General features: G+C 46.8%; 1 protein-coding gene across 1 annotated transcript; it reads left to right on the forward strand.

The window, feature by feature from the left end:
• On the forward strand, positions 1-3,552 carry LOC308654034 (uncharacterized protein; the record flags this gene model as incomplete). Its single annotated transcript, XM_081302875.1, has 3 exons — positions 1-266; positions 1,961-2,128; positions 2,846-3,552. 3 exons carry the CDS (start codon positions 1-3, stop codon positions 3,000-3,002), a joined length of 591 nt encoding a protein of 196 aa, XP_081159001.1. The 3' UTR covers positions 3,003-3,552.
• Positions 3,553-24,188: the final 20,636 nt, after the last annotated feature.

Below are 24,188 nucleotides of genomic sequence, written 5' to 3' on the forward strand. Positions count from 1 at the left end.
ATGCCCACCACCTTTCCCACATTCAACTTGTTTATTGGCCCCGTGGCCCTCATGGGAAGCCTGAGGGCCCCTGGGGCCTGTGCCAACGCACCCTCCCCTGCAGGCCCCATCTACATCATCACTGAGTACTGCACCTATGGCGACCTGGTGGACAACCTGCATCCAACACACAGCTTCCTGCAGCACCACTATATCATCCCCCTGCCTGACCCCAAACCAGAGGCTGCTGATGAGGGTCTGCTGGAGGGTTCCCCCAGCCTCGCCAGGTAGCCACCCTGGCTGGGACATGGGGCTATGGTTTGCACAGAGTGTGGGTGTGTCTGCATCAGGCTTGACCCAGCAGCCAGTTCCCTGGGGTGAGGACTTATTCCTACAAGTGAACAGAGGGCAGAACAGGGCTCTCTTGACCTTTGAGCCCTCAGGTGGGAGGGGCAGGCTGCATAGAAAAAGGATGGGCGGGGCTATCTGAAAGGGAGCGCCTCCCTTGAGGGGAATCCCACAGTTGTCCTCTCTAGGCCCTGTCCTAGCCCCATGGGGAAGGAGGGAACCTACTGAGTGTCCCCAGCATGCTGAGGAGTGACCACCTGTGGGGTCCCAGCCAGCCTTAGGCTGTGCTCCATGCTTAGCCCTGTGCCCAGAGGCCCTGCAGCCTGGTTGTAGGAGGCAGAGGTGGCCCAAGGTCAACCCAGAATGCAGACCGGGAAGGAGACTCATGTGCTCTTCTGTCTTGGGGTGGGGTGAGGTTTCAGTCCAGGGAGGGCTTTGGAGGGAGGTCCAGCTGGAGCCTGGACTTGATGTTCAGAGAGCACCTGCCTCCACTAGAGAGAGGGCTCCCTGGAGGCTAGAGCCACCCACCCCAAACAAGATCCAGCCCCAGGGGAGGTGGCAGGAGTCCTAGGCTGGGCTCTAGCTCCAGCTCTGCCACCATGAGCCCTGGGCAGGCTTTGTCCTGTGACCCTCGGTTTCTCCACATGTGCTGACAGTGCACAGGCCCCTAGAGATGCTAAAGGCCCTTTTCCTTCTGTCAATGAGACTAACATTCCAAGACCTGGGTAGACAGTGAAGCCAGATTTAAAGTTAGGTAGTCAGTGTAGTTAGGTAAATCGGGTCTAATACCGAGTGAAATCTAAAATGGAGGCCATGCTGAGAATGACTCAGGATAACGCAGGACAATTCATGGAATGTTAATGAAGTCCTGAAAAGGCCCTAGGCCAAAGTCCATACCAAAGAAGTGATAATGAAGTCCTTCCTGACCAGATTACTTCTTTGGCCCACCTGTGTCCCACCCCTCAGCCTTTCAACCCACATTCCATCACCAAAACTATAAAAAGGGGAAACAACCGCACTTCCACGGATTCCACCTCTTGGGTCCCCTTCTTCCTCCGGGAGAAGTCTTTTCTGCTGTCCTTTAATAAACTTCTAATCTCTACTCTGACCTTGCCTCAGTGTGCTTCTTTGGTGTTATTCTTCAACATTGGGGAAGCAAGGACTCATCACCGGTCAACAGCGGTAACAACAGGACAGGATTCAGCCCTGAGTTCCAACAGCTTGCGGTGTGAATGCTGGCCCTGTTTTATGCCCTTGGACAGCTGCTACACCTCTCTGAACCTCAGTTTCCTCTTCTATTAAATAAAAACAGTAAAAGTCCTTCTATTAGGGTCTTGCCTTGAGGATTAAGTGAGATGTCTCAGAATACAGAGGATGGAGATGCTGGGGAATGGGAATTGAAGTGTCGGCCAGCTTGGCCTGCTCCAGCGTCCCAGCCCCTGCACACGCCCACAGTGTGAGGTAGGGCAATGACATGAGCTCTCTGAGCTGCGCTTGTCTCCAGGCTCAGGCCTTATGGGGTCTTTACAGGATTCAACGAGCAGAAGTGTGCAAAGCTGGGTTCAAGAAATCCCTCAGCGCCATTACCGTCCTGCTGTGGCCCAGCCCTCACCCACTTGCCTTCTTCCTCCAGCTCCACCCTGAATGAAGCCAACACCTCCTCTACCATCTCCTGTGACAGTCCTCTCGACCCCCAGGAAGAACCAGAGCCAGAACCCCTGCCCCAGCCCCAGATGGAGCTGGAGCCACCAATGGATGCAGGCTGCCCTGGGCCTCGGGCCGAAGCAGAGGACAGCTTTCTGTAGGGGCTGGCCCCCCACCCTGTGCCACCAGAAGCTCCCCTTCTGCCACCAGGCCACAGCCCCCAGGCCTGGCATCCTGTGAGCCATGCTGTCCCATGTGGAAGGCTCTGTCCCTGCCACACTGCTCCCCAGGCCCTGGGGCTGGCTCAGGAGGCCAGAGAACTGCAGGACCATGCCCAGCCTCTGCCTCAGGGAGGCCATGTGACTGAGCCAGGGTCCCTCCCAGGGGACCCAGTTTCCCAATACACAAGATGAGATGTTGAACTTGGTAGTTCTCAGTCTACCTGGGAGTCTCCCTGGCTGACAACTGGGGAGGCTGGAATCTGGGTGAGTGAGGGGGTCAGTAACCTCTCTCTGTTCAGCCAGCTGCCCCTCAAGGTGTCGCAGGCTTGTCCCCACACTTCCATCTGCCCAGGAGCTGGGGAAGAAACCCTGGCACCCCTGGCTCCTAGCTGAGCTGGGCCTGCCCTGGCCAGTGTTGCTTCACTCTGAAGCCACGTCCCCTGACACTAGTCTCTGCTTTCCCAGGTCCTAGCTGGTCTGGGGCCAGCCATGCTTAATTAATGGTGTAATTATTGCTGGGACTGAACCAAGTACAGCACTCCCCGGCCTGTAGACCCAGCCCAGGACACTCGGGGCACACTGGCTCTGGACAGTGCCCATGTCTTCCAGGCCCCTTGTGTTCTGAGGCTTTTTCTCATCGTCCCTTGTTGCAGGCCCAGCAGATCCTGCATCTGTGACAAATGTGTTGATGTGCCAGCATTATGTCCACATGTGCGCACCAGTAGGTGGCCCCGACTGTGCATTGGATCTGCTGTGACCTTGGAGGAATCTCTTGCCCTCTTTGGGCCTGTTTTCCCCTTTGAAGAGTGAGCAAGTTGGACTATGAGTGCCCTATCAACACTAATATTCTGGAATATTCCTGGGGTTTGCATGCTTGTCCAGAGGAAGCTAGGTCAAGTATCCTAAACTATGTTCTTGAGGGGCTGTTGGCTTTGGGGAGATTCCAGATGACACATGACACCCGAGCATTCAGGAACGTGACCCTTCCTCAGCCCCAAATGCAGCTGTGTGGACCTTGGCTTGAAGTGACAGTCATTGCCCAGGAAAGCCCCCAGCAGATGCTCCAGGGACACGGGAGGACCACAAGACCCCCTTGAAGACCCACGATGAACTCTGGAGGTATCCTTGGCAAGGGGGCAGGGAGGGAGGTCATTACCTCATGCAGCCCAACACTGCCCCCAAGGTATGTGCCACAGAGAGAATGGACAGTAAGGATGATTGTGTCCCATGAAGGACAAGAGCCTTAGGTCAGCACCCAGGAAAGGGGCCGAAGAGGAGGGCACAAGAGGGGATTGCTTCCTTAACTGCCGGCTGCCCCATCCTGGAGGCAGTACCTGGTGGAGTAGGGTCTTGTCACTGCCCAGGTCTGTTAGTGACACCTCACTGCCCCCAAACCAGTGGGCATTGGTGGGGCCAGGTCAGTGAGGGATTTGGCCTCTACCCTCAGGAGGGGGAGCGATGGCAAAGGGTTGAGGCAAGTTCAGCCCTCCTGGGCACAGTGCCTATGTGCTGGTGTCTCCCCACCCAGGCCTCCAGAGCCTCCCCCAAGGAAAGGAATCCATTCTTACCGTGTTACCAAAGGTATAATCACCTACATTTACAAGTAGGTTTAGGACTCACATTAACTCACATTTTACATCAAAAGCACTATTTTGTATGCAGTTCAGTTTTCCTATCTATATTTTTCTCTTTTTAAAAAATTTTTTATTTGTTTTAATTAGTTATAGATGACAGTAGGATGCATTTATGCACTTTGATATACATAGATGGGGTATAATTTCTCATTTTCTGAATGTACATGTTGTAGAATCACATTAGTCATGCAGTCATATATACACATACAGTAATAATGTCTGTTTCGTTCTACTATCCTTCCTACTCCCACATCCCAACCTCTCCCCTCCCTTCACTTCCCTCTACCTAATCTAAGGTGACTCTATTCTTCTCTAGTGCCCCCCTCTATTGTGAATTAGCATCCACATATTAGAGAAAATATTTGGCCTTTGGTTTTGGGAGATTGGCTTATTTCACTAAGCATGATATTTTTCATCTCCATCCATTTACCGGCAAATGTCATAATTTTATTCTTCTTTTAAGCTTAGTAATATTCCATTGAATATATATACCACATTTTCTTTATCCATTTATCCATCTACCTAGGTTGGTTCCATAGTTTAGCTATTGTGAATTGAGCTGCTATAAACATTGATGTAGCTGCATCACTGTAGTATGCTGATTTTCAGTCCTTTGGGTGTAGACAAGAAATGGGATAACTGCATCAAATGGTGGTTCCATTCCTTGTTTTCTGAGGAATCTCCATACTGCTTTCCATAGTGGTTGCACCAATTTGCAGTCCCACCAGAGTGTATGAATGTGCCTTCCCCCCCTCCCCTGCATCCTTGCCAACATTTGTTGTTGCCTGTATTCTTGATGATTGCCATTCTGACTGGAGCGAGATGAAATCTTAGCATAGTTTTGTGTATTTTTTTAAGGCAAATATTTTCATATTAAACTTGGTTCTTCCTCTCGTAGATGCTGTGGTCTTTCTTGGGTTTGGACCCTGTTCCTGGGGTGCTGGGTATGGATTGAGGGCAGTCAGAGCTCATCACCTGACAGATTCCTTCAGCTCTGTTCTCTTTTCCCTTTTGTAAAAAAGGGATTTTCATTTCTCCCACCCCTTGCTAGTGGCTAGGTTTTCTTGACCTTGGCCTTGGATTCCCAGGTGTGAAGTGAGGAAGCTTCTCATTTCTGTTGTGCCTGAGCAGTTCTGGGTAGGAGAACTCTGAGCCTACAGGCCTGCTCAGAGGCTCTAGCCCTGGGAGCCCAAACCCTTCCTGCCCCCCTCTTTCACCACCATGTGCTCTGGCTTTGGCTACTAAGCTGGGGCACCCTCCTGCACGTCCTCCTCTCTGCCTGTGGGCCAGACAAGTCTGCTGTGGCTGGGGAGATGCAACGCCAGAGCCCGGATTCCAGGTCAGGGTGAGTCATGGTTGGGACCAGATGGAAGCAGAAGAGACAGAGCACACAAGGGCCCCAGACAGCAGTGGGAAGAGAGGAAGTAGGGGAGAGAGGAAGGAAGGAGAGGCCAGGGGACGTCATGGAGCACCAGATTGTGGCTCTGAGCCAGAGTCAAGCCAGGTGGGACAGTGGAGAGCAGACCACAGGCCTCACTGTCTCAGCAGCTCAGTGGCTATGGGGCTAGCACAAGGTGGGCGTCCTGGTCCCTCTGGCCAGCTCAGTATTGGCCATCAGCTCCTCTTGGAGCCTGGGCCTGTTAGCCACTGGCTGTACACTACCAGGGGCAATATATCACTGAAGCAGGGGACAGATGCAAGGGTGCCAAGCCAGGCCAGGGGTGCCCTCTACTTGGGCTATTTGGGAGGATTCATTGAAGTAGACCTAGGTTTCAGCCTGAGGCCGATCATTTGCTTGCTGTGTGTCTTCAAGCCATCACTGAGCAGAGAGATGGGCATCTCTGCTTGGACCTGGGGGAAGGGTGCATTGCTTTGGAGCTGCAGGTCTCCCTGGACTGTCTCCAATAGTCTGTGGCTGTGGCAAGTGGGCAGAGGACAGGACTGTGGCCAGTTCTGACTCATGGCCCTGCAGCCAACTCAGGGGCAGCTGAGTCATGTCAGGGAAACCCGACCAGCAAGGGCCTGGACATACCAAGCCCCCACCCCTGGGGTCCTGGCTCTACAGCGCACCCAGAACTCAGGACCTCTTCTCTCCTGGCTGTGGCAGTAGTTGACTAAAGCAAAACTTGGATCTGCCTTGGAAAGAGAATAAACAACCCACATTCCAGAAGGGATTGTCTCTGCTCATGGGAAAGCCTGTTTGCAGGTCAGGAGACTCCAGGCCCCATCCCTCCTGGGACCTTGGGTGGGTCACATCACATCAGAGCCCAGTTCCCTTGTGGCTAATGGAAAAAAACAAGGCCACAGAGAGGAGGCAGATAAAAGTCTGGCTGCCATTAGCCAGTAGGTGGTGCTCCGGGGCTGTCTGGTGCTTCATTCATTTTTCTTATTTCTCCCTCATCAATCCTAGGAACCTAGTACAGGTACAGATGAGAGAGGAGATTGCAAAATGACTTGCCCGGGATCATTTGGACAGTGTGTCTGGGTAGGAAGGGAGCCTGGGCCTGGCTGTCTTGCAGATTGGATCTCAGGGAGCTAAGGTGCCCACCCAAAGGGGTAGAGCCAGGGATCCCGGGAGCCAGAGATCCAAACTCTGTTTCCCACCACATGACCTCTCTGGTGCCACACATCCCTAAAAGAAAGGACAGGAAAGGCTCTTGAGAGGGAAGAGCCGGGTGAATTGAAGGCTGGGTGAAAATAAGAAAACAGATTGGGAGAGAGCTTGGACCTCAGGGCCCTGTGCAGAGCAGGTGAAGGGGGCTGAGGTGACCTGGGTCAGCCCCTGCCTGGTCCTTCCCAGGGCAGATGGGTGAGCTGGAATTTTCCTCCCAGACAGATGAGCCACTCGGACTACACATTGCTTCCACCACCCACTGTCCGCTTGGGTCCTTCTTCCTGGAAAAAGAGGGAAAGACTGAAAGAGTTTGTTCTGCTGGGCCCTGAGCTACAGCCCACCAGGGGCCTCCAGCCCCATTAATGTCCCTTCTCTGAATTAGGACCCTGTCTCTCCAAGGCCTCTGTGACCTGAGTCCATTCTCCAGTTTTACAATAATGAATTTATAACAGTGTCTACAGAGCACATGCCCCAAACCCATTAGCAGAGTAGGTAACACAGAAAGAGAACACTTTCCTGTGTGTGTTTTTGTATTTTAGACTCTGGTAACATTGTAAATGTATTCTTTCTTTAGTCAGAGACTCTGTGTAGGAATTTATGTTATGGAAATTCTGTTTAAATTGCTAAGAGTTCAGTTTTATTTTTCTAGGTTCCCCTGCTCATATGCATATTAATATTTGTATTTGCATGTAATTGAATTACAGTTTTTTTAAAGAGGGGGAAGAGAGAGAGAATTTTTCAATGTTTATTTCTAGTTCTCAGTGGACACAACATCTTTATTTTATTTTTATGTGATGCTAAGGATTGAAGCCAGCACCCCATGCATGCCAGGCAAGCACGCTACCGCTTGAGCCACATCCCCAGCCCCTACAGTTGTTTTTAAATCTGCCACTACTATTCTGCGACTTTGTTTTCTACTTAACAATACATTATGGACACACTCACAGGACAGTGGCATATACAGATTCTCATTTATCTATTTTGAGTATTGCACCCATTTAGCCAGAGATTAGCTCGCTGATCCCCTACTGATAGACATTTGCATTGTTTTCAAATTCTTAGAGTTATGAATTATGATGCAATGACCCTTGTCTAAAAATCTGTTTATTTTTTCACAATTATATCTTTCTACTCATAGAATCAATTTCTAGACACAGAGTTGCTGGGAGAATAAACATTTGAAGTGCTAGTAGAGTATGAAAGTTCCCTAAATGCAAAAAATATCATAGTGCTTCTCAGAGGCCAAGAAAATCAAACATGAAAACAACATTGTTTAATGCCAGGGAGTGGCCTTGGTCTTCTGGAGGAAGTCTGGAATCTCTGAGGTTTGTTGTAAAAGCTCGTAAACAACTGAGAGAGAGAGAAGTAAAGAGAGAGGTGCAGCCAGGCATGTTGGCACACACCTGTGATCCCAGGAACTCTGGAGGTTGAGGCAGGAGGATTGCAACTTGGAGGCCAGCCTCAGCCATTTAGTGAGGCCTTAAGGAAATCAGTGAGAACTTGTCTCAAAATCTAAAATAATAAAGGGTGGGGTAGGGGTGTTGTTCAGTGGTAAAATACCCCTGGTTCATTTCTCAGTACCAAAGAGAAAGAGAGAGGAGAGAGAGAGAGAGAGAGAGAGAGAGAGAGAGAGAGAGAGAGAGAGAGAGAGAGAGAGAGAGAAGGAGGTACAGCAGCTGAGACTTCCTTGGCATGACCCAGAACCCTTAACCAGGCAGAACTGCCCTGCTGTGCCATTCAGTGTCTCCAGCCCAGGGCCCAGCTCCACCATCTGCAGGCCCACAGAGAACATCCAGCCCAGGGTGTGGGAGCGCATCCCTGTTGGGGTCCCTCCCATCCTCACCATAACCCTGGGAGAGGGCTGAGGGGAGGCCAGCCTGGACAAGGAAGCTGAGGCTCAGAGCCATCTGTGGCTCCCTCAGGGTCCACGCAGGCTGACGGCCTTGCCACTGTCTCCCTCAGGGAGTGTCCAGTTCCTGTGTGGGGTGAGTCCCGGGGTCTGAGGTGACCCAGGTGGAGGCAGCAGACGGAGCCTGGGGTCAGGGTGCTGCCACCTGCTCTAGGTGAGGCTCCTCCTCAGAATAGGGCTGCAGACCTGGGACTGCTCTGGGCCACGGGGAGTGTCCACAGCTCAGAGCAACGTGTGCCTCAGAGCCAGGGGAGGAGACCCCGGGCAGGGCAGGGCCTCAGGGATATCACTGAAGGAGCCCCGCACCATGGTGTCCCTGCTGCACCCACAGCAGCTCCCTACACCCCCACCTCAGGGTTCCGCCCACTCCTGAGAAGCCTCCCAGCAGGCTGCCCCTTGCTGGTTGCCCCAACTAGACTTTGCCACTCCATGGTTTCTTTCTGGCTTTAGGGTTTGTGGCTGATCACTACAAGGAACTAGAAACATCACAAATGTGGGGAAGTAGCAAAATTTCAGGAAAATCATAGATTCTCAGAGTCCTGTTTTCTCTCTGAAGAAATAAGACGGAAATGTCCACATTTGAGCTTCTCTTTGTTATTAGTGATCTGCCTAAAGCATAATGATGACCTTGGCTGTCCCTTGCTCAATCACCTTTGGTGGCTCCCCATGGTCCAACAAGGTCCTCCGGTGGTCTTCAAGGCCCTCCCTCACCTGGGTCCAGCCTCTCCTGCAGCCTCATCACATCTGCCCTCCAAGACCCGTCCTCCCTGTGTGGGCCACAGATCCTCCAACCCCTGCCCTCTGTTGGTGCTGTTTTCTCCCCTAGATGCCCACCCTCTGTGCCTGAAGGTCAGCAGATTGCTCAAGTTTCCAGTCCTCATTTGTGCTCTTGGGGGCCTTCATGTCTGCTCAGCACCCTGAGCCTCTGGGGCACTGTGGACTCTCTTGCTGCCAGGCCTCTCCACACTGTTTCTCCTTGCTGGAACATTCTGTCCTCCTGGTGCCTCCCGACTCCTTCTCTGCTCATGTAGAACCTTCCTTTACTGCCTCTGCAGTGCCAGGAGCTTCTGCAACTCCCCCGAGGGCTCCTCTCCTGGTTCCACCAGAAACTCAGGCATCACCTCTGAGGCAGAGGTGCCCAGGCTGTCCTCATACCATTCCAGTCATGCTTGGGACATCACCAGGCCCTGCACCAGGGAGAGCCCTGCACCTGGGCCTTCCTGGGCCCAGATCAAGGCCCCAGGTATGAAGTATTACGAGATGAATTGGTTTCAGAGTGTGGAGGACTCCTTCTGCCCTCTCTCCACTCATCCCCCAGTGGATGCATGGACACATGCACCTGGCAGTCACTGACCTCCCACCTGCTGACATGGCCGTGGGGAAGAGGCATGAAGAAGACCAGGAGGGTCTTGCAGGCCCTGGCAGGGAGCTGCCAAACTGCCAGGATGCTGGGTGCCAGGCTTCTGGTTGGGCCCCCTCCACTCTCTGGTGGGGAAGTCCAAGTCAGGAGGGTCCCAGGTCATCAGCATGGGGTAGGGGCTCAGAAGTCCACCACCCTGTGTCTGAAGGAGCCAGGAACCAGGAGTCAGACAGGGAGGGAGGGCTCTGCTGTCCCTGTGTGCAGAAGCCTGAGATCGCCCACACACTTGCGTCAGGCTTTCCTCATCCGTGGGCTGCCATGCGAACCCTCTCAAAGTGCCTCTGCCACAGGAAGGACTGATGTCAACCTGTGGTCCCTGTTGTCATGTCATCCTCCTGGCAGCAGCACGTGGCTTTCTCAGCCAGGGCTCTCCCCCCTGAGTCCCAGGGCTCTCCCGCCCCAAGTCCACTGGCAATCAGCATACAACCACTGGGAAGACCTGAGGCCACCCCAGGTGGCATGGGGGTGTGCTGCAGTCTGGCTGGGCACAATTCAGGAGCCACTTGTCAAAAGAAACAAACTTTATTTTTAGAACCACACACGCCAAATAAAACAGCTCCTCAGGAAAAACCCTCAGAGCCCAACTGCCACCACCGGCTTCCCACAAGCCTCTCTCACCAAACCAAGCCTCCCCACCTCCCACAATCTTCCTGCTCTTGAGGCCGATTGGCCGGGTCGCATGGGCGGAGCCAAAGAAGTCCCCCAATGAGCATCACCGCAGAGGAGCCAATCAGCTAGATGTTGCTGGGGCCACTGTGAGCCAATCATCAGCTGGCAGTCTGAAAGTCTGCTGGGGCCCCTTCGGCTGTGGCTCTCAACAGGGGTGACTAACAGGTTCTGCAGTCTGGCTGCCTCCTCCCAACCTCAGCTCTGCCCCCACTGGCTCTGGGGCCTTGGACAAGTGACCTAACATCCTCTTTGAGCCTTGTTTCCTCATCAGCAAAATGGACATAATCAGGAACAGCCTCTTGGGTTGAGGATTAAATGTCATAAACATGCTAAGGCTTGGTGCCCGGTGTATAGACAACACCCAGAAAATGTGACATCTCCAAATGCCCTTTTCCAAGAAAGGCAGAGCCGCTTCGTGCTTCCTGCTCAAGGGCTTTGGGATACAGCATTCATTCATTGACTCATTCAATACTTCTAAATTTGGTGGGTCAGGGTGGTCAACTACTCAACAAGCACAGGAGGAAACCAATCCTCTCTGGCTGTATGATGTGACCTTGGGAAATGACTGAACTTCTCAGAACCTCAGTTTCTTCTTCAACAAAACCATGGTATTACCTGGACCCACCTCTAGAGTTGAGGTCGATGAGAGGACTCCAAAGAGTAGTGTCACACTGCCTGACCCAGAGTGAGGGCCTGATAAGCCTTCAGGGCCTCCACACTGGCAAAGTGCTGGACAGGAGGGGAGTGCAGGAGGCCTGGGGGGCAAGGGAAGGCGCCTGCCCAACTGGCAGGGACAGGGAGGCTTCCTGGAGGGAGAGTCTGGGAGCCATAGGAGTTAACTGGCATGAGCAGCTTCCGCTCATCTCGGGGAAGACACAGGTCCTGCAGAGGTGGCCTCCACTCCCCTGGCCAGCCACCCCCCTCCTTCTCCCAGACACACTCCACCAGACAGAGTCTCCCCGCTCTGGGGTCAGGGACCTGGTGGGAGCTGCATCACAGCTCGGGCCAAGAGCAGACTCCCACTGCACACGAGTTAGGGGGCCTCCCAGTTTCTTAAAGCCACCCAGGGGCTTTCAGGGGCAGTGGCCTCAGTGGTGAGCAAGGAAGAGTCCCCAAGGAAGCTGGAGACTCTGCAGTTGCCCCTCCTAACTCGGCAGGCCTGGAGTCCCGGAATCTGCCTGTATCAGGCCCTCCTGCCACTTTGCAGCTGGGGTCCCTGGATTGTTCTTGGAGACACACCCTCTACAGTCCTTGGGTCCCTGAGATCCTGTGGCCAACATGAAGCCTGAGCACCCAGCTCATCAGGGACCTTTGCACAACCTCGTCCCCTCCTGCTCCCTTCTCCTGTCCATTCCTTCTCACTGGCCACAGGGAGCCCTGCTTTCTCCCCCCTGCTGCCCTCCTGCTTCTTCAAGGCCAGCTCCAAAGCCACTGCTCTGGAGCCCTCGCAGACTCACCTCCCTGTGTCCCCCACCCCTTAGGGGTACTCACCCAAATGTGCCAGACTACAAGACGCTCTGCTGCCTGGATGAGCCTAAACATGGCTGCAGGTGTGATGAGGGGGAGGGGGACCAGATGTGCATGGAGACCCTGTCCAGGAGGATGGCTAAGGGACCTGAGTGTGGCCTGAAGCATGGTGCCTCCAGGGCCCACAGGGGCTGCCTCCACCTGCTGCAGCCTGATGGGGACAGGGAGCAGGGCTCCTGGAGGTCCACCCTGTGGCAGCAGGAGGACAGGCAGTGCCATGAGAGGCGGGTCCTGCCCCTGATGGGGAAACATGTGCCCACAGCTTTCCAGCAACAGGAGGCACGAGGGGGACGTCAGGATCCGTGAGGGGTGCAGGACGTGCTGTTGGCCAGGTCTCCTGAGCCCTAGGGAGTGGAGACCCTCAGCCTGGGCCTGAGGCTTTGACCATCTGCTTGTAACTCTTAGTCTTTCCGTAAGTAGCTGTGTGACCCCAGATAAGTCACTGACCCTCCATGACCTTCCTTTCCTTATCTTTCTGGCGGAGATACTGTGCACTTTGAAAATCCCTATGACCCAGAGTGATAGGAGAAATGGAAATGAAAGTGCACCGTAAACAATAAACGGCTCAGCCTTCCTCAGCAGGACACGGAACCCAGAAGCCAGAAATGAAAAGACCACAGATTGGACTACACACAAAGTAGAACCTTCTGTGGGAATAAAGACACCAGAAGAACCATAAAACAGAAGTGGCGGGCTGCGGGGACACCGTTTCACATTCATGACAACAGGGTTCATAGATGCAGCACCTGACAATCAATGAAAGTCTAATTTATCAAAATCTATTCATGTTTTATACAGATGATAAGGATCTTCAACAATAATTTTATTCCACAATTTGTCCGAAACAAATTTATTAAGAAACATCTCAGAGGGGCTGGGGATGTGGCTCAAGCGGTAGCGCGCCCTCCTGGAATGCGTGCGGCCCGGGTTCGATCCTCCAGCACCACATACAAACAAAGATGTTGTGTCCGCCAATAACTAATAAATAAATAAATATTTAAAAAAAATCTTTAAAAAAAAAAAAAAGAAACATCTCAGAGAAAGACAGAGGAGCAGGGCAGGGGGAGTGTCCCAGGGGAGCTACCTCTGATGTCTTCTGCAGGTGGGGGCAGAGGAGACTCCTGATGTCCAGGTGGATGCAGAAGTGCTCTAGGCTGGAACCCATGCAGAGGGACCTGAGGTAGTTGGCACATCTTCTCCTGTAGCTGTTCAGAGTCCACATGACTGAGGTCCAGGCACTGTGTGGCCTCTGGCATCCAGCACAATGTTCTCTGGCTTCAGGTCTCGGTGCACCATGCCCTTGTCATGGCAGTAGGCCACGGCACACACTACCTCCCGGAACAGTCTGTGCGCCTCTTCCTCCTGCATGCCACCCCGCAGGATTTGGTCCAATAGCTGGCCCCCACCTACGTGCTCCATCACCAGGTAGATATTTCCATGCGTCTCAATGACCTGAAATAACTGGATCACGTTGGGATGCTCCAGGCTCCTCATCATATCCGGTTCGGAGAGGACCTGGAATTTCTGCCCTTTCTTCTGCAGGACTTTCACTGCCACCTGTGCCCCAGTGAGGCAATGGCGGGCTAGTTTGATCTGGCCAAACCCACCATGCCCAATGTCCCTCAGGACCTCATACCTGTCCCTCAGGACCATAGTCTAGCCCCTGCCCCACTCCACTACTCTCACTACTCTGGCTATCCATCCTAAGCAGGAACACCAACTAAGGATGCTAGCTTAAAAAAAAAATAACAGACTAAAACAACAAACCCAAATCAAAAACAAAAACAAGACAAAACAAGAAACCCAAATTAAAGAACCAATATCCAAAGACCACCACCAACAACCGCCAACCAACAACCACCAACTATCTGGCAGTCTGATAGGTCACCACCAAGAGCTTCCTGTACTTGTGGACAAAACCCCAGCCACGGCCACTCTATTATATACCTGCACTTTGACATTTACTCAATGGCTCCTTTTGTCACCACAGCAAGTAATAACCCAGTCATGCCTGGCCATAACTCCAAGTAGTCATCTCCCTTTTAGGCCTCCAGAACTTCTTCCATTTTCCTGAATAAATAAGGATAGATGGGGCTGGGGTTGTGGCTCAGAGGTAGAGCGCTTGCCTAGCATGGGCAAGGCCCTAGGTCTGATCCTCACTACCAAATAAAAAATAAATAAAATCAAGATATTGTGTCCAACTATAACTAAAAAATAAATATTAAAAAAAAGAATAAGGATAGACTCCAGACATTTTTTCTATTTATTTGTTTAGGAATTAATATTTGTACAGAACTTTAACATACTTTTATTTTCAGTCTAAAAATCTGTAATAAGTTTTGCTTTTGTAAGGCCACAACATATCTACACTCAAGGTATCCAATTCCTTTTTTCTTCCAACTGTGATTACTGGTGTCAAAGGATGGCAGCACCTCACTCACAAATGCTCTGCTCCCTAAGATACTGCAGAGCACAGTATTGACACCTGTGGGGGTGAGAGGGGAAAAGGTTCCTCATAATTTCTCCATACATTCATACACAAAATGCACTCACGTTACAAGGTGACACCAGCAACTGAGGGGGACAGGTAGAGGTATACAAGAACAGCATTTTCTGGTCCTGAAGTTATGCTGCTATAGGTTCACATCGGAGTTGTCTCTCCATCTCATGCTAAAGGAAATGCCCAGGGGAACTGCACAGATATACCTGTAGGACATAACCTAAAATCAAAGAATGGAAATTCAAATATTTCACATAAAAAAGCAATAGATAGGATGAAGATAATCATTAATGGACACAAGGCACAGTGAATCTTGAGCTTGTCCTGCTCTACTTATGAGGACACAAGCCCACTGAATGAGCAGCCCACCTTGCTTTCCTTATGAGGGCAAAAGTGCTACTGAACCAGCTGCCCACCCTCCTCTCCTTATAAAGTCACATGTCTCACTGAAACAACAGCTTGCCCTACTCCCTTACGACCCCATCTTAGGTGATTACATCATACTATTGCCATTTCTGAAAAAAAGACCTATTCCTAGGTGCAGGATTAGAACCTATACAACGGCTCTGAGAGGTATAATTAAACCATAACTTGCTCCATTCCTATTTTTCTAAGAGCTTTATCCATAGATGTGGAATTTTGTCATATGACGTTTCTGCATCCACCCACTCAATCATCTGACATCCTGGGCTCATGAATGAAGCACATATCTTTTTTTTTTTTTAATTTTTTTTATTGGTTGTTCACAACATTACAAAGCTCTTGACATATCATATTTCATACATTAGATTGAAGTGGGTTATGAACCCCCAATTTTACCCCAAATGCAGATTGCAGAATCACGTCGGTTACACATCCACAATTTTACATAATGCCCTATTAGTAATTGTTGTATTCTGCTACCTTTCCTATCCCCTACTATCCCCCCTCCCCTCCCCTCCCATCTTCTCTCTCTACCCCATCTACTGTAATTCATTTCTCTCCTTGTTTATTTTCCCATTCCCCTCACAACCTCTTATATGTAATTTTGTATAGCAATGAGGGTCTCCCTTCATTTCCATGCAATTTCCCTTTTCTCTCCCTTTCCCTCCCATCTCATGTCTCTGTTTAATGTTAATCTTTTCTTCCTGCTCTTCCTCCCTGCTCTGTTCATAGTTGCTCTCATTATATCAAAGAAGACATTTGGTATTTGTTTTTTAGGGATTGGCTAGCTTCACTAAGCATAATCTGCTCTAGTGCCATCCATTTCCCTGCAAATTCTATGATTTTGTCATTTTTATTGCTGCATAGTACTCCATTGTGTATAGATGCCACATTTTTTTTATCCATTCATCTATTGAAGGGCATCTGGGTTGGTTCCACAGTCTAGCAATTGTGAATTGTGCTGCTATGAACATCCATGTGGCAGTATCCCTGTAGCATGCTCTTTTAAGGTCTTCAGGGAATAGTCCAAGAAGGGCAATAGCAGGGTCAAATGGTGGTTCCATTCCCAGCTTTCCCAGGAATCTCCAAACTGCTTTCCAAATTGGCCGCACCAATTTGCAGTCCCACCAGCAATGTACAAGTGTACCCTTTTCCCCACATCCTCGCCAGCACTTGTTGTTGTTTGACTTCATAGTGGCTGCCAATCTTACTGGAGTGAAGCACATATCTTTAGTCTTGCCAAGTCCTGATGCCCATGACCCAGTAACCCTTCACTTGTTCCACCTCTTAACAATTCTACCAGCCAACATCAGCCCCCTGAGGTCAAAGCTGCCAACACACGAACCCTCTGTGGGGGAAGGAGGGGACACTATTTCCTTAATAGGCTGTTGATGTCTTCAGGGTCTGTCATAGTTAATATTCCATTTAATACTTGATGTTGAAAATTTGTCTCTTCTTTCCTTCATTGATATTATTAAAAATTCATGAATTTTCTTATTCATTTCAAGCAAGCGGCTCTTTGTCTCCCTGGTTTCTTCCATTGTCTCTGCTTTCAATCTAATTAATCTCTGCTCTGATCTTCATTAAACCTTTCTTCTGCTTGATTTTGGTTTATTTGCTCCTCCACCACCCCCCTGCCAACACCCAGATTTCCCAGGTGGTAAAAATGATTATTAAATTGTGCCTATTCCTTATTTGTAATGTGTTTTTAATACTATCAGTTTCCAAGTACTGCTTTAGATGTGATCTACAAATTTTTAAAATGTCATTTTTCACTAGGTTCAATGTCTATTTTATTTCCTTTAAACTTCCTTGTCCCGTAGATTGTTTAGAATTGTGCTTATTTTCAAATATCTTGGAGATTTTCTTTTAGTTTTACTGTTTTCTAGTTTGAGTTCTTTGTGGAGAAAGAACACACTGAGTATAATTTCAATTCTTTTAAATTAGGTAACTTTGCCTCATGGCATGGGATATAGTTTATGTTTTTTTTTTTTTTTTTGCTGCTTCAGTGCATTATGGAGATTGATATTTATTTGTTTTAAAATTAAAATTTTGACAGTAATTCAATGGAATTTTCATTTAAAGTTTAACAGTTTTTTAATAACTCTGGGCTTTAAAAGACCTTATCATATCTATACTTGAGGTGTTCAATTCATTTTTTTTTTCCAAATAATTGGTGTCAAAAGGATGGGAGCAGCTCACCACATAGTGATACTCTTGCTGAAGAAGTGATACTTTCTGCAGGCAAGAAGCAGCCAAGGACACAGGAAGAGTTGGAGAACTCAAACTTAATTTTAGGCCAGAGAACCCAGAGGACATCAGACTCCAAATTCTGAGTGCCCATCACTCCTTTTCCAAAACATTAATAGGCTATCTAGTGTCATAAATTTTCTAGTCAACCTGATACACAACCGTGCAAGTGGTTTCTAGCAGGAAGCATGTCTACAGAAGCAGGGTGGATAAGGGGAAGGACTGGCTCTTCTTACAAGACCTTGGATAAATCTCTAGCCTTGAGTGTGGAGCCTCCACAGGGGCATTGACACTTCAAAGGAGCAGTTAGTGAGTTCCCACTATCTCTTCTTCATTGAATTATCTTTATGTCTCTAGCAACAATCAATTGACCACATACAGGTGGGTGTATTCGTGGGCTCTATTCTGCTCTGTTGCTGTACATGTGTACATGGTCCCCAGGACCAGGCAGCAGCCTTCCAGGAATATGTAGCCCAGTAGTATCAGTCTTTCAATTTTATTCTTCCCTTCAAAATTGTTTTGATTATTCTTCTTTTTTTTTTCTTAAAAAATTAAACCAACTTGTTAATCACTACACAAAATTTTTATGTTCTGCAGGAATTTTGATTGGAATTTCATGGAATATATAAATCAATGTGCACAAAATTGTCATACTTAAAAATATCAAGCCTTCCAAACCATGAACATGTGACATATCTTACTAATATTTATTCAGTTCTTCAATTTCTTTCCTCAATGTTTTGCACATTATATGCCAATCTTGCACATATTTAGTAAGATTTATGTATAGGAATTTCATGAAAATTTCCAGGGCTATTATAAAAAAATTCTTTTTGAGGGGGAGGGGGGTACTGAGGATTGAACCTAGTAGTGTTCTACCACTGAACTTAATCCCAGCCCATTTTATTTATTGAGACAAGGTCCTGGTAAGTGATCAAGGCCGGCCTGGAACTTGCTATCCTCCCTCCTGAGTTGCTGGGATCAAAGACATAGACCACCATGCCTGTTATTTAAAATGATACTTTACATAGATATATTTCAGCTTTAATTTATTTTTATATATTGATCTTGTAGCCTATGATCTTGTTAAACTTGCTTTTTAGTTCAATAATTTTCTGTAGGTTTTTCTCTTTTTGGCATTTTCTATAAAGACAACTATTTCTTCTCCAAATAGGAATAGTTTTTTTTTTCCTTCTTTTTAAATTTGTATGTCTTTTATTCCTTTTTCTTGCCTTGCTGTGGTGTCTAGGGTCCCCAGTACAACGTAGAAGAGGAGAACAGACATTCTGGCCGTGTGTCTCATCTTAGAGGGAAAGCATTCCGTCTTTGCCAGCAAACATAATGCCAGCTGTATGCATTTTTGCATGCAGATGTGTTTTATCTCATTGAGTCATTTCCTACAGCCTCTAGTTTACAGAGAGTTTTCATCAGAAATCGACATGTGTCAGTCATGTTTTCATCACTGGGACAAAATTACGTGACATGAACAACTTAAGAGGAGGAGAGACCTGGGCTCATCAGCTCCGAGTTCTCAGTGGATGGTCTGCTGGCTCCATTGCTGTGGGTCTGTGAAGAGGCAGAGCATGACGGCAGAGAGGACATGGTGGGGCAGAATTGCTCAGCTCACTGAGGCCGGAAGCAAGGAGAGAGGGAGGAAGGGGCTAGGGACAAGGTACAGACCCCAAGGTCATGTCTCCAAGGACCCACCCGCTTTGCTCAGGGCCTACCTCTCACAGCCTGCACCTCTGAACATTGCTGCCCTGGGAACCCAGCCTTCCCCACAGGAGACTTGGGGGCACAATCCAGATGCAAACCATACAGACTTTTAATATTTTCAAAACATTTTTTCTGCATCTATTGTGATGCTCATGTGTTTTTTTCTTTAACCTGTTGATATGATGAATTACATTTCTTGATTTTTTTACATGTTGAACCCACCTTTAATTCCTGTACTAAATACCACTTGGACCTGATGTGTTGACCTTTTTGTATATTCTTGGATAGGATTTGTTAACATTTTGTTCAGGATATTTGCATTTATGTTTATGAAGGATATTAGCCTATAATCTTCTATTTTTGTAATGTCCTCCTGTGATTACATCATACCAGTTACTGAACCATACAATGAGTTGGGAAGTATTCTCTCCTTTATTCTGAAAAAAAAAAAAGTTGTGTGGAATTCATATTACCTGATTCTTTCTTGTTGGTAGAATTTGCCAGCAAAGCCATCAGGTTTTTCAAGTTTCATTTTTCTGTTTGTTGTGGTACTGGAGATTGAACCTGGGGTGCTTACCATGGAGCTATACCCCAGCATATTTTAGTTTTTATTTTGAGACAGGGTCTTGCTATGTGTCGAGGCTGGTCTCAAACTTGGCCTCAGTTTCCCCAGTCACCGGAATTATGGAAATTTATCCCCAGGCCTGGCTTGTATGTTTATAATTAGGGTATTAACTACCAGCTTAATTGTTTGAAGAAAATATACAGAACTGGGCTGGGGATGTGGCTCAAGCGGTAGCGCACTTGCCTGGCATGCGTGCGGCCCGGGTTCGATCCTCAGCACCACATACAAACAAAGATGTGTCCGCCAAAAACTAAAAAATAAATATTAAAAAAAAAGAAAATATACAGAACTGTTCTTGTTATCTAGTTCTTCCTGAATATGCTTTGGCAGTTTGTGTCTTTGAGTGATTTGTTCATTTGTCTAACTTGCTGAGTTTTTAGTCACAGGCAAGTTTCTATGTGTCCCTTATTATCCTTTTATGACCATTCTCTCATTCCTGATAGTTGTTTTTTGAAGTACTGGGGATTGAACTCAGGACCTTGAGCATGGTAGGCAAGCACTCTACCACTGAGCTACATCTCCAGCTCGTTCCTGATATTTGTAATTTGTGTCTTTCCTTTTTTGTTTTCTTGGTCAACTTAGTTGATTTAATCATTTTTAAAAGATAAATTTAATTGATTTTTTTCAATTAATAGCTTTTAATTTTGTTCATTTTCTCTAATTATTTTATTATGGGTTTCATTGATTTCTGCCTTCAACTTTTTTTCCCTTCCTTATGATTGCTTTTTTTTTTTTAATAGTGCAGTACACTGACACTGAATTCTCTTTTTATTTATTTAAAGTCTTTTATTCCTTTTTTGTTGTTCTTGTTCATTTGTTTTTTTTACATAAAATTCACAAAATAACATGTAATGGCATTTAGTACATTTGCAATGTTGTAAAATTATCACCTCTATCTAGTTCCAAGATATTTCCCTCACCCCTACAGAAAACCTCATAACCATTAAGACATCACCTTCCATTTCCTTTCCCTATAACCCCTGGAAATCTCTAGTTCACCATCTGTCCCTGTAGATGTGTCTTCAGGTTGTTCCATATAAAAGGCTGGATATCTAACACCTTGTGTCTGACTTCTTTGACAAAGCACAATGCTTTCAAGGTTCACTCATATTGCAGCAGATGTCAGTACTTTAATCTTTTTATGATTAAGTAATATTCCATTGTACAGATAAAACACATTTTGTTTATCCATTTGTCAACAGTCTTCACCTCTTCGCCATTGTGTATAGTGCTTCTTATTGTTTGGATATAAGATCTTCCCCCAAAAGTTCATGTGTTAGACAATGTAGAAATGTTCAGAGGTGGAATGATTAGATTATAAGAGCTATACCTTAATTGATAGAATAATCTATTTGATGGATTCATAATTAAATGGATGACTGGGTGGTAACTGTAGGCAGATGGGGCATGGCTGGGGAAGGTCACCAGGGACATGCCCCTAGGAATTATATTTGTCCCCAGCTCATCGATTTCTCTCCCTCTGCTTCCTGGCTTCCATGAGCTGAGAAGGTTCCTTCCACCACACCATTCTGCCATGATGTTCTGTCTCATCTTGGGCCCAAAGCAATGGAATTGGCCAACTATAGACTGTGAGACCTCTAAAACTATGAGCCCCAATAAACATTTTCTCCTCTAAGTTGTTCTTGTCGGGTGTTCTGCTTACAGCAATGAAAACCTGAGTAGCACAATGCTGCATTGAACATTCATTTGCAAACATTTGTTTGAGTCCCTTATGGTTACACCTAAGAGCAGAACTGCTGGGTCACATGGTAAATCTATGTTTAACCTTTTGACAAACCATCCAACCAATTACCACAGCAACTGCACCATTTTACATTTCTACCAGCAATGCACAGTGTTCCAGCTTTTTCCATATCCTCTCCAATACTTGTTATTTCTGATTTTTTAAAATTATGTCCAACCTAATAAATGTGATGATATCTCTCATTGTGGTTTTGGTTTGCAATTCCCTAGTGACTAATGATGTTTAGTATCTTTCCATATAATGTTGATCATTCCTATGTCTTCTCTGGAAAAAATGACTATTCAAATTTTTGTTCATTTTTAAATTAAATTGTTTGACTTTTTTTCTTGAATTGTATAAGATGCTATCAGTTACTTTCCACTCAATATCTATATAGAGAGATATATAATGTATGTAGAGATATAGATAGATACAGATATTCTGGATATCTAGCCTTTATTTGATATATTATTTCCAAGTATTTTATTCCATCCTGTGTTACCTTTTTTATTCTCTCTCAGCGTCCTTTGATGCATACAAATATTCAATTTTGATAAAATCTAATTTATCTATTTTTTATGTGGTTACCTGTACTTTGGTGATACAGCTAAGAAATCAAGTTCTAGTTTTAGGTCTTAAAAAATATCTAGGATTTATTCAAAGAGTTTTATAGTTTTAGCTTTTGTATTCATTTCTTTGATTCATTTTGAGTTAATTTAGGGTCCAAATTCATTCATATGTATTTGGATACTCATTGTTCTTAGTACCATTTATTGAAAGAAGCATTCTTTTACCATTGAATGATCTTGCCACCCTTTTTGAAAATCAATTGAGCATAGTTGTGAGGGTTTTGTGTTTTGACTCCCATTTTGATTCCATTTGTCTATGTATTTATTTCTATGTCACTACTGCACAGTTTTGATTTCTGTGGTTTTGTAGTAACTTTTGAAACTGGGAAGTGTGACTCTTCTTATTTTGTTCTTCTTTTTGAAGATTGTTTTGATTATTCAGCATTCCTTGAAATTCCATATGAATTTGAAAATCAGCTTTTCCATTTCTGCTAAAAATGACTGCTGGTGTTTTGATCAGGATTGCTTTGAATCTGCAGATCACTCTAGGAGTTATTACCATTTTTTTAAAATACTTATTTTTTAGTTGTAGTTGAACACAATAACTTTAATTAATTTATTTATTTTTATGTAGTGCTGAGGATCGAACCCAGGGCCTCACCCATGCTAGGGGGATGCTCTACCACTGAGCTACAACCTCAGCCCCTGAGTATTGCCATCTTAATAATATTAATTCTTCTGATTGATGAAAACAAAATGTCTTCAAACATTTAAGATCTTTAATTTTTCATTTGGTGCTTTTTCAGTGCATAAATTTTGCATCCCCTTGGTTAATTTTACCCCAGTATTTTATTCTTCTTGATGTTATCACCAGTAAGAATCATATTCTTCATTTCCTTTTAGGGCAGGATTCAAGATGGCGGATTAGAGGAAGCCTGCATTCCTAGTCACTCCAAGGCTCAGGATTCAAGCAGCAGGATTACTGTTTCTCAATGAGGTAAGTGAAAGAGGGATTTCATTGAAATTCAATATTAGATAATCAGAGTGTCTTGAAGACTCAAAATTGGGTGTATTAAATAAAGAAGAAGGACTACATTGGAGCTAAAGCAGGTGTGGCAGCGGCAGCAGTGAGTCTGGTCCACCTCAGAGGGAGGGAGAAGGGAGGGAGAACACAGAGGAAAACACAGCAGACAGTTCAGAATGGAAAAAAGGAGATCAGAGAAGCAGCCTGACCTAACTGATCCAGAGGCTGCACAGGGCGCTCGCTGGTGCTTGAGAAGGGCTCTCAATTGGGGTGAAGATCCAAGGTGGAAGCCCTCTTGAGGGAGCCACAGCCACAGTTGCTGCTGGAGCCTGGAGATCAAAGCCAACACTGCCACACTGTCCAGGCAAGCCCCTACCATGTGGCCTAGAGTGTATCCAGCAGAGGGCGAATGAGAAGACTGCAGCCGGGGATGGGGGTGGGGGGACTCCAGTTGGAAAAGTGAAGGGGAGCCCAACTGGCTTCTCCATCAAGTCTGCTGAGTCATGTGACCAGGTGAAGTTGGTAAGAAATCTGAGCAGGTGGGTGTGAATACCCCCAGGGACTAAGCCTGGGAGGGGGTGTTCACGGCAGCAGAGGGTGTGGAGGATTGGTTTCCCTGATCATCTGTTCTCCCTTTTTGCCTTTCAACAACCTATTTAGATCCTGATAAATGTCTTTTATGGAAAAGTCAGCTCTTTTTCTTTCTGTGATCAGAATTCCTCCTCTCTGAATAACCTATTTTATAAGAAATACTGTAAATTACTATGATAAAAGAAAAGCTGACAAATATGAAGTGACAACCGTTTAATAGATATTAATCCATATTAAGTACAATTCTCGGGAAGCCTGAGTTCAAGACTGTTGACAGAGATCAGCACCTGGGAGGCCCTAGGGTGTGTTGATGTAATCTCTCCAGAGCACAACAAAGCCCCTGAGGCCTGATTAGACCTAAGCCCCACTTGCTGGAACTCCCTGGGAGTACATCAATCTGATCTGTGCAGACAAAGCTCCTACTCCAGACAAAGTTCCACTCCATCCTACCTCATACCAGGAAGAAGAGAAGCTGAGGGTTATTTCAATCCGCCTTAGTTTGGGTCTACTCAGCTAAGGGATTAACAAAAAACAGGAAGGCATTAACAACCCCCAGCCCTTGATTTTGCTCTCAGTACACAGCTCAAGAAGAAACACAAAGAAAGATAGTCAGGCATCCACAGTGACCTTTCATTCTAGTTGACTATTTTGACCACCTTAGTAGAAATGATTCCTTCATTTTTTTCATTAAGAATCTTGTGTGTGTGTGTGTGTGTGTGTGTGTGTCTGTGTTTCCTTGCTGTGTTGATTGATTCATAGATATGTGTGTGTGTGTGTGTGT

Source organism: Spermophilus citellus (assembly GCF_964194105.1).
Source record: "Spermophilus citellus genome assembly, chromosome: 1".
Classification (NCBI taxonomy): domain Eukaryota; kingdom Metazoa; phylum Chordata; class Mammalia; order Rodentia; family Sciuridae; genus Spermophilus; species Spermophilus citellus.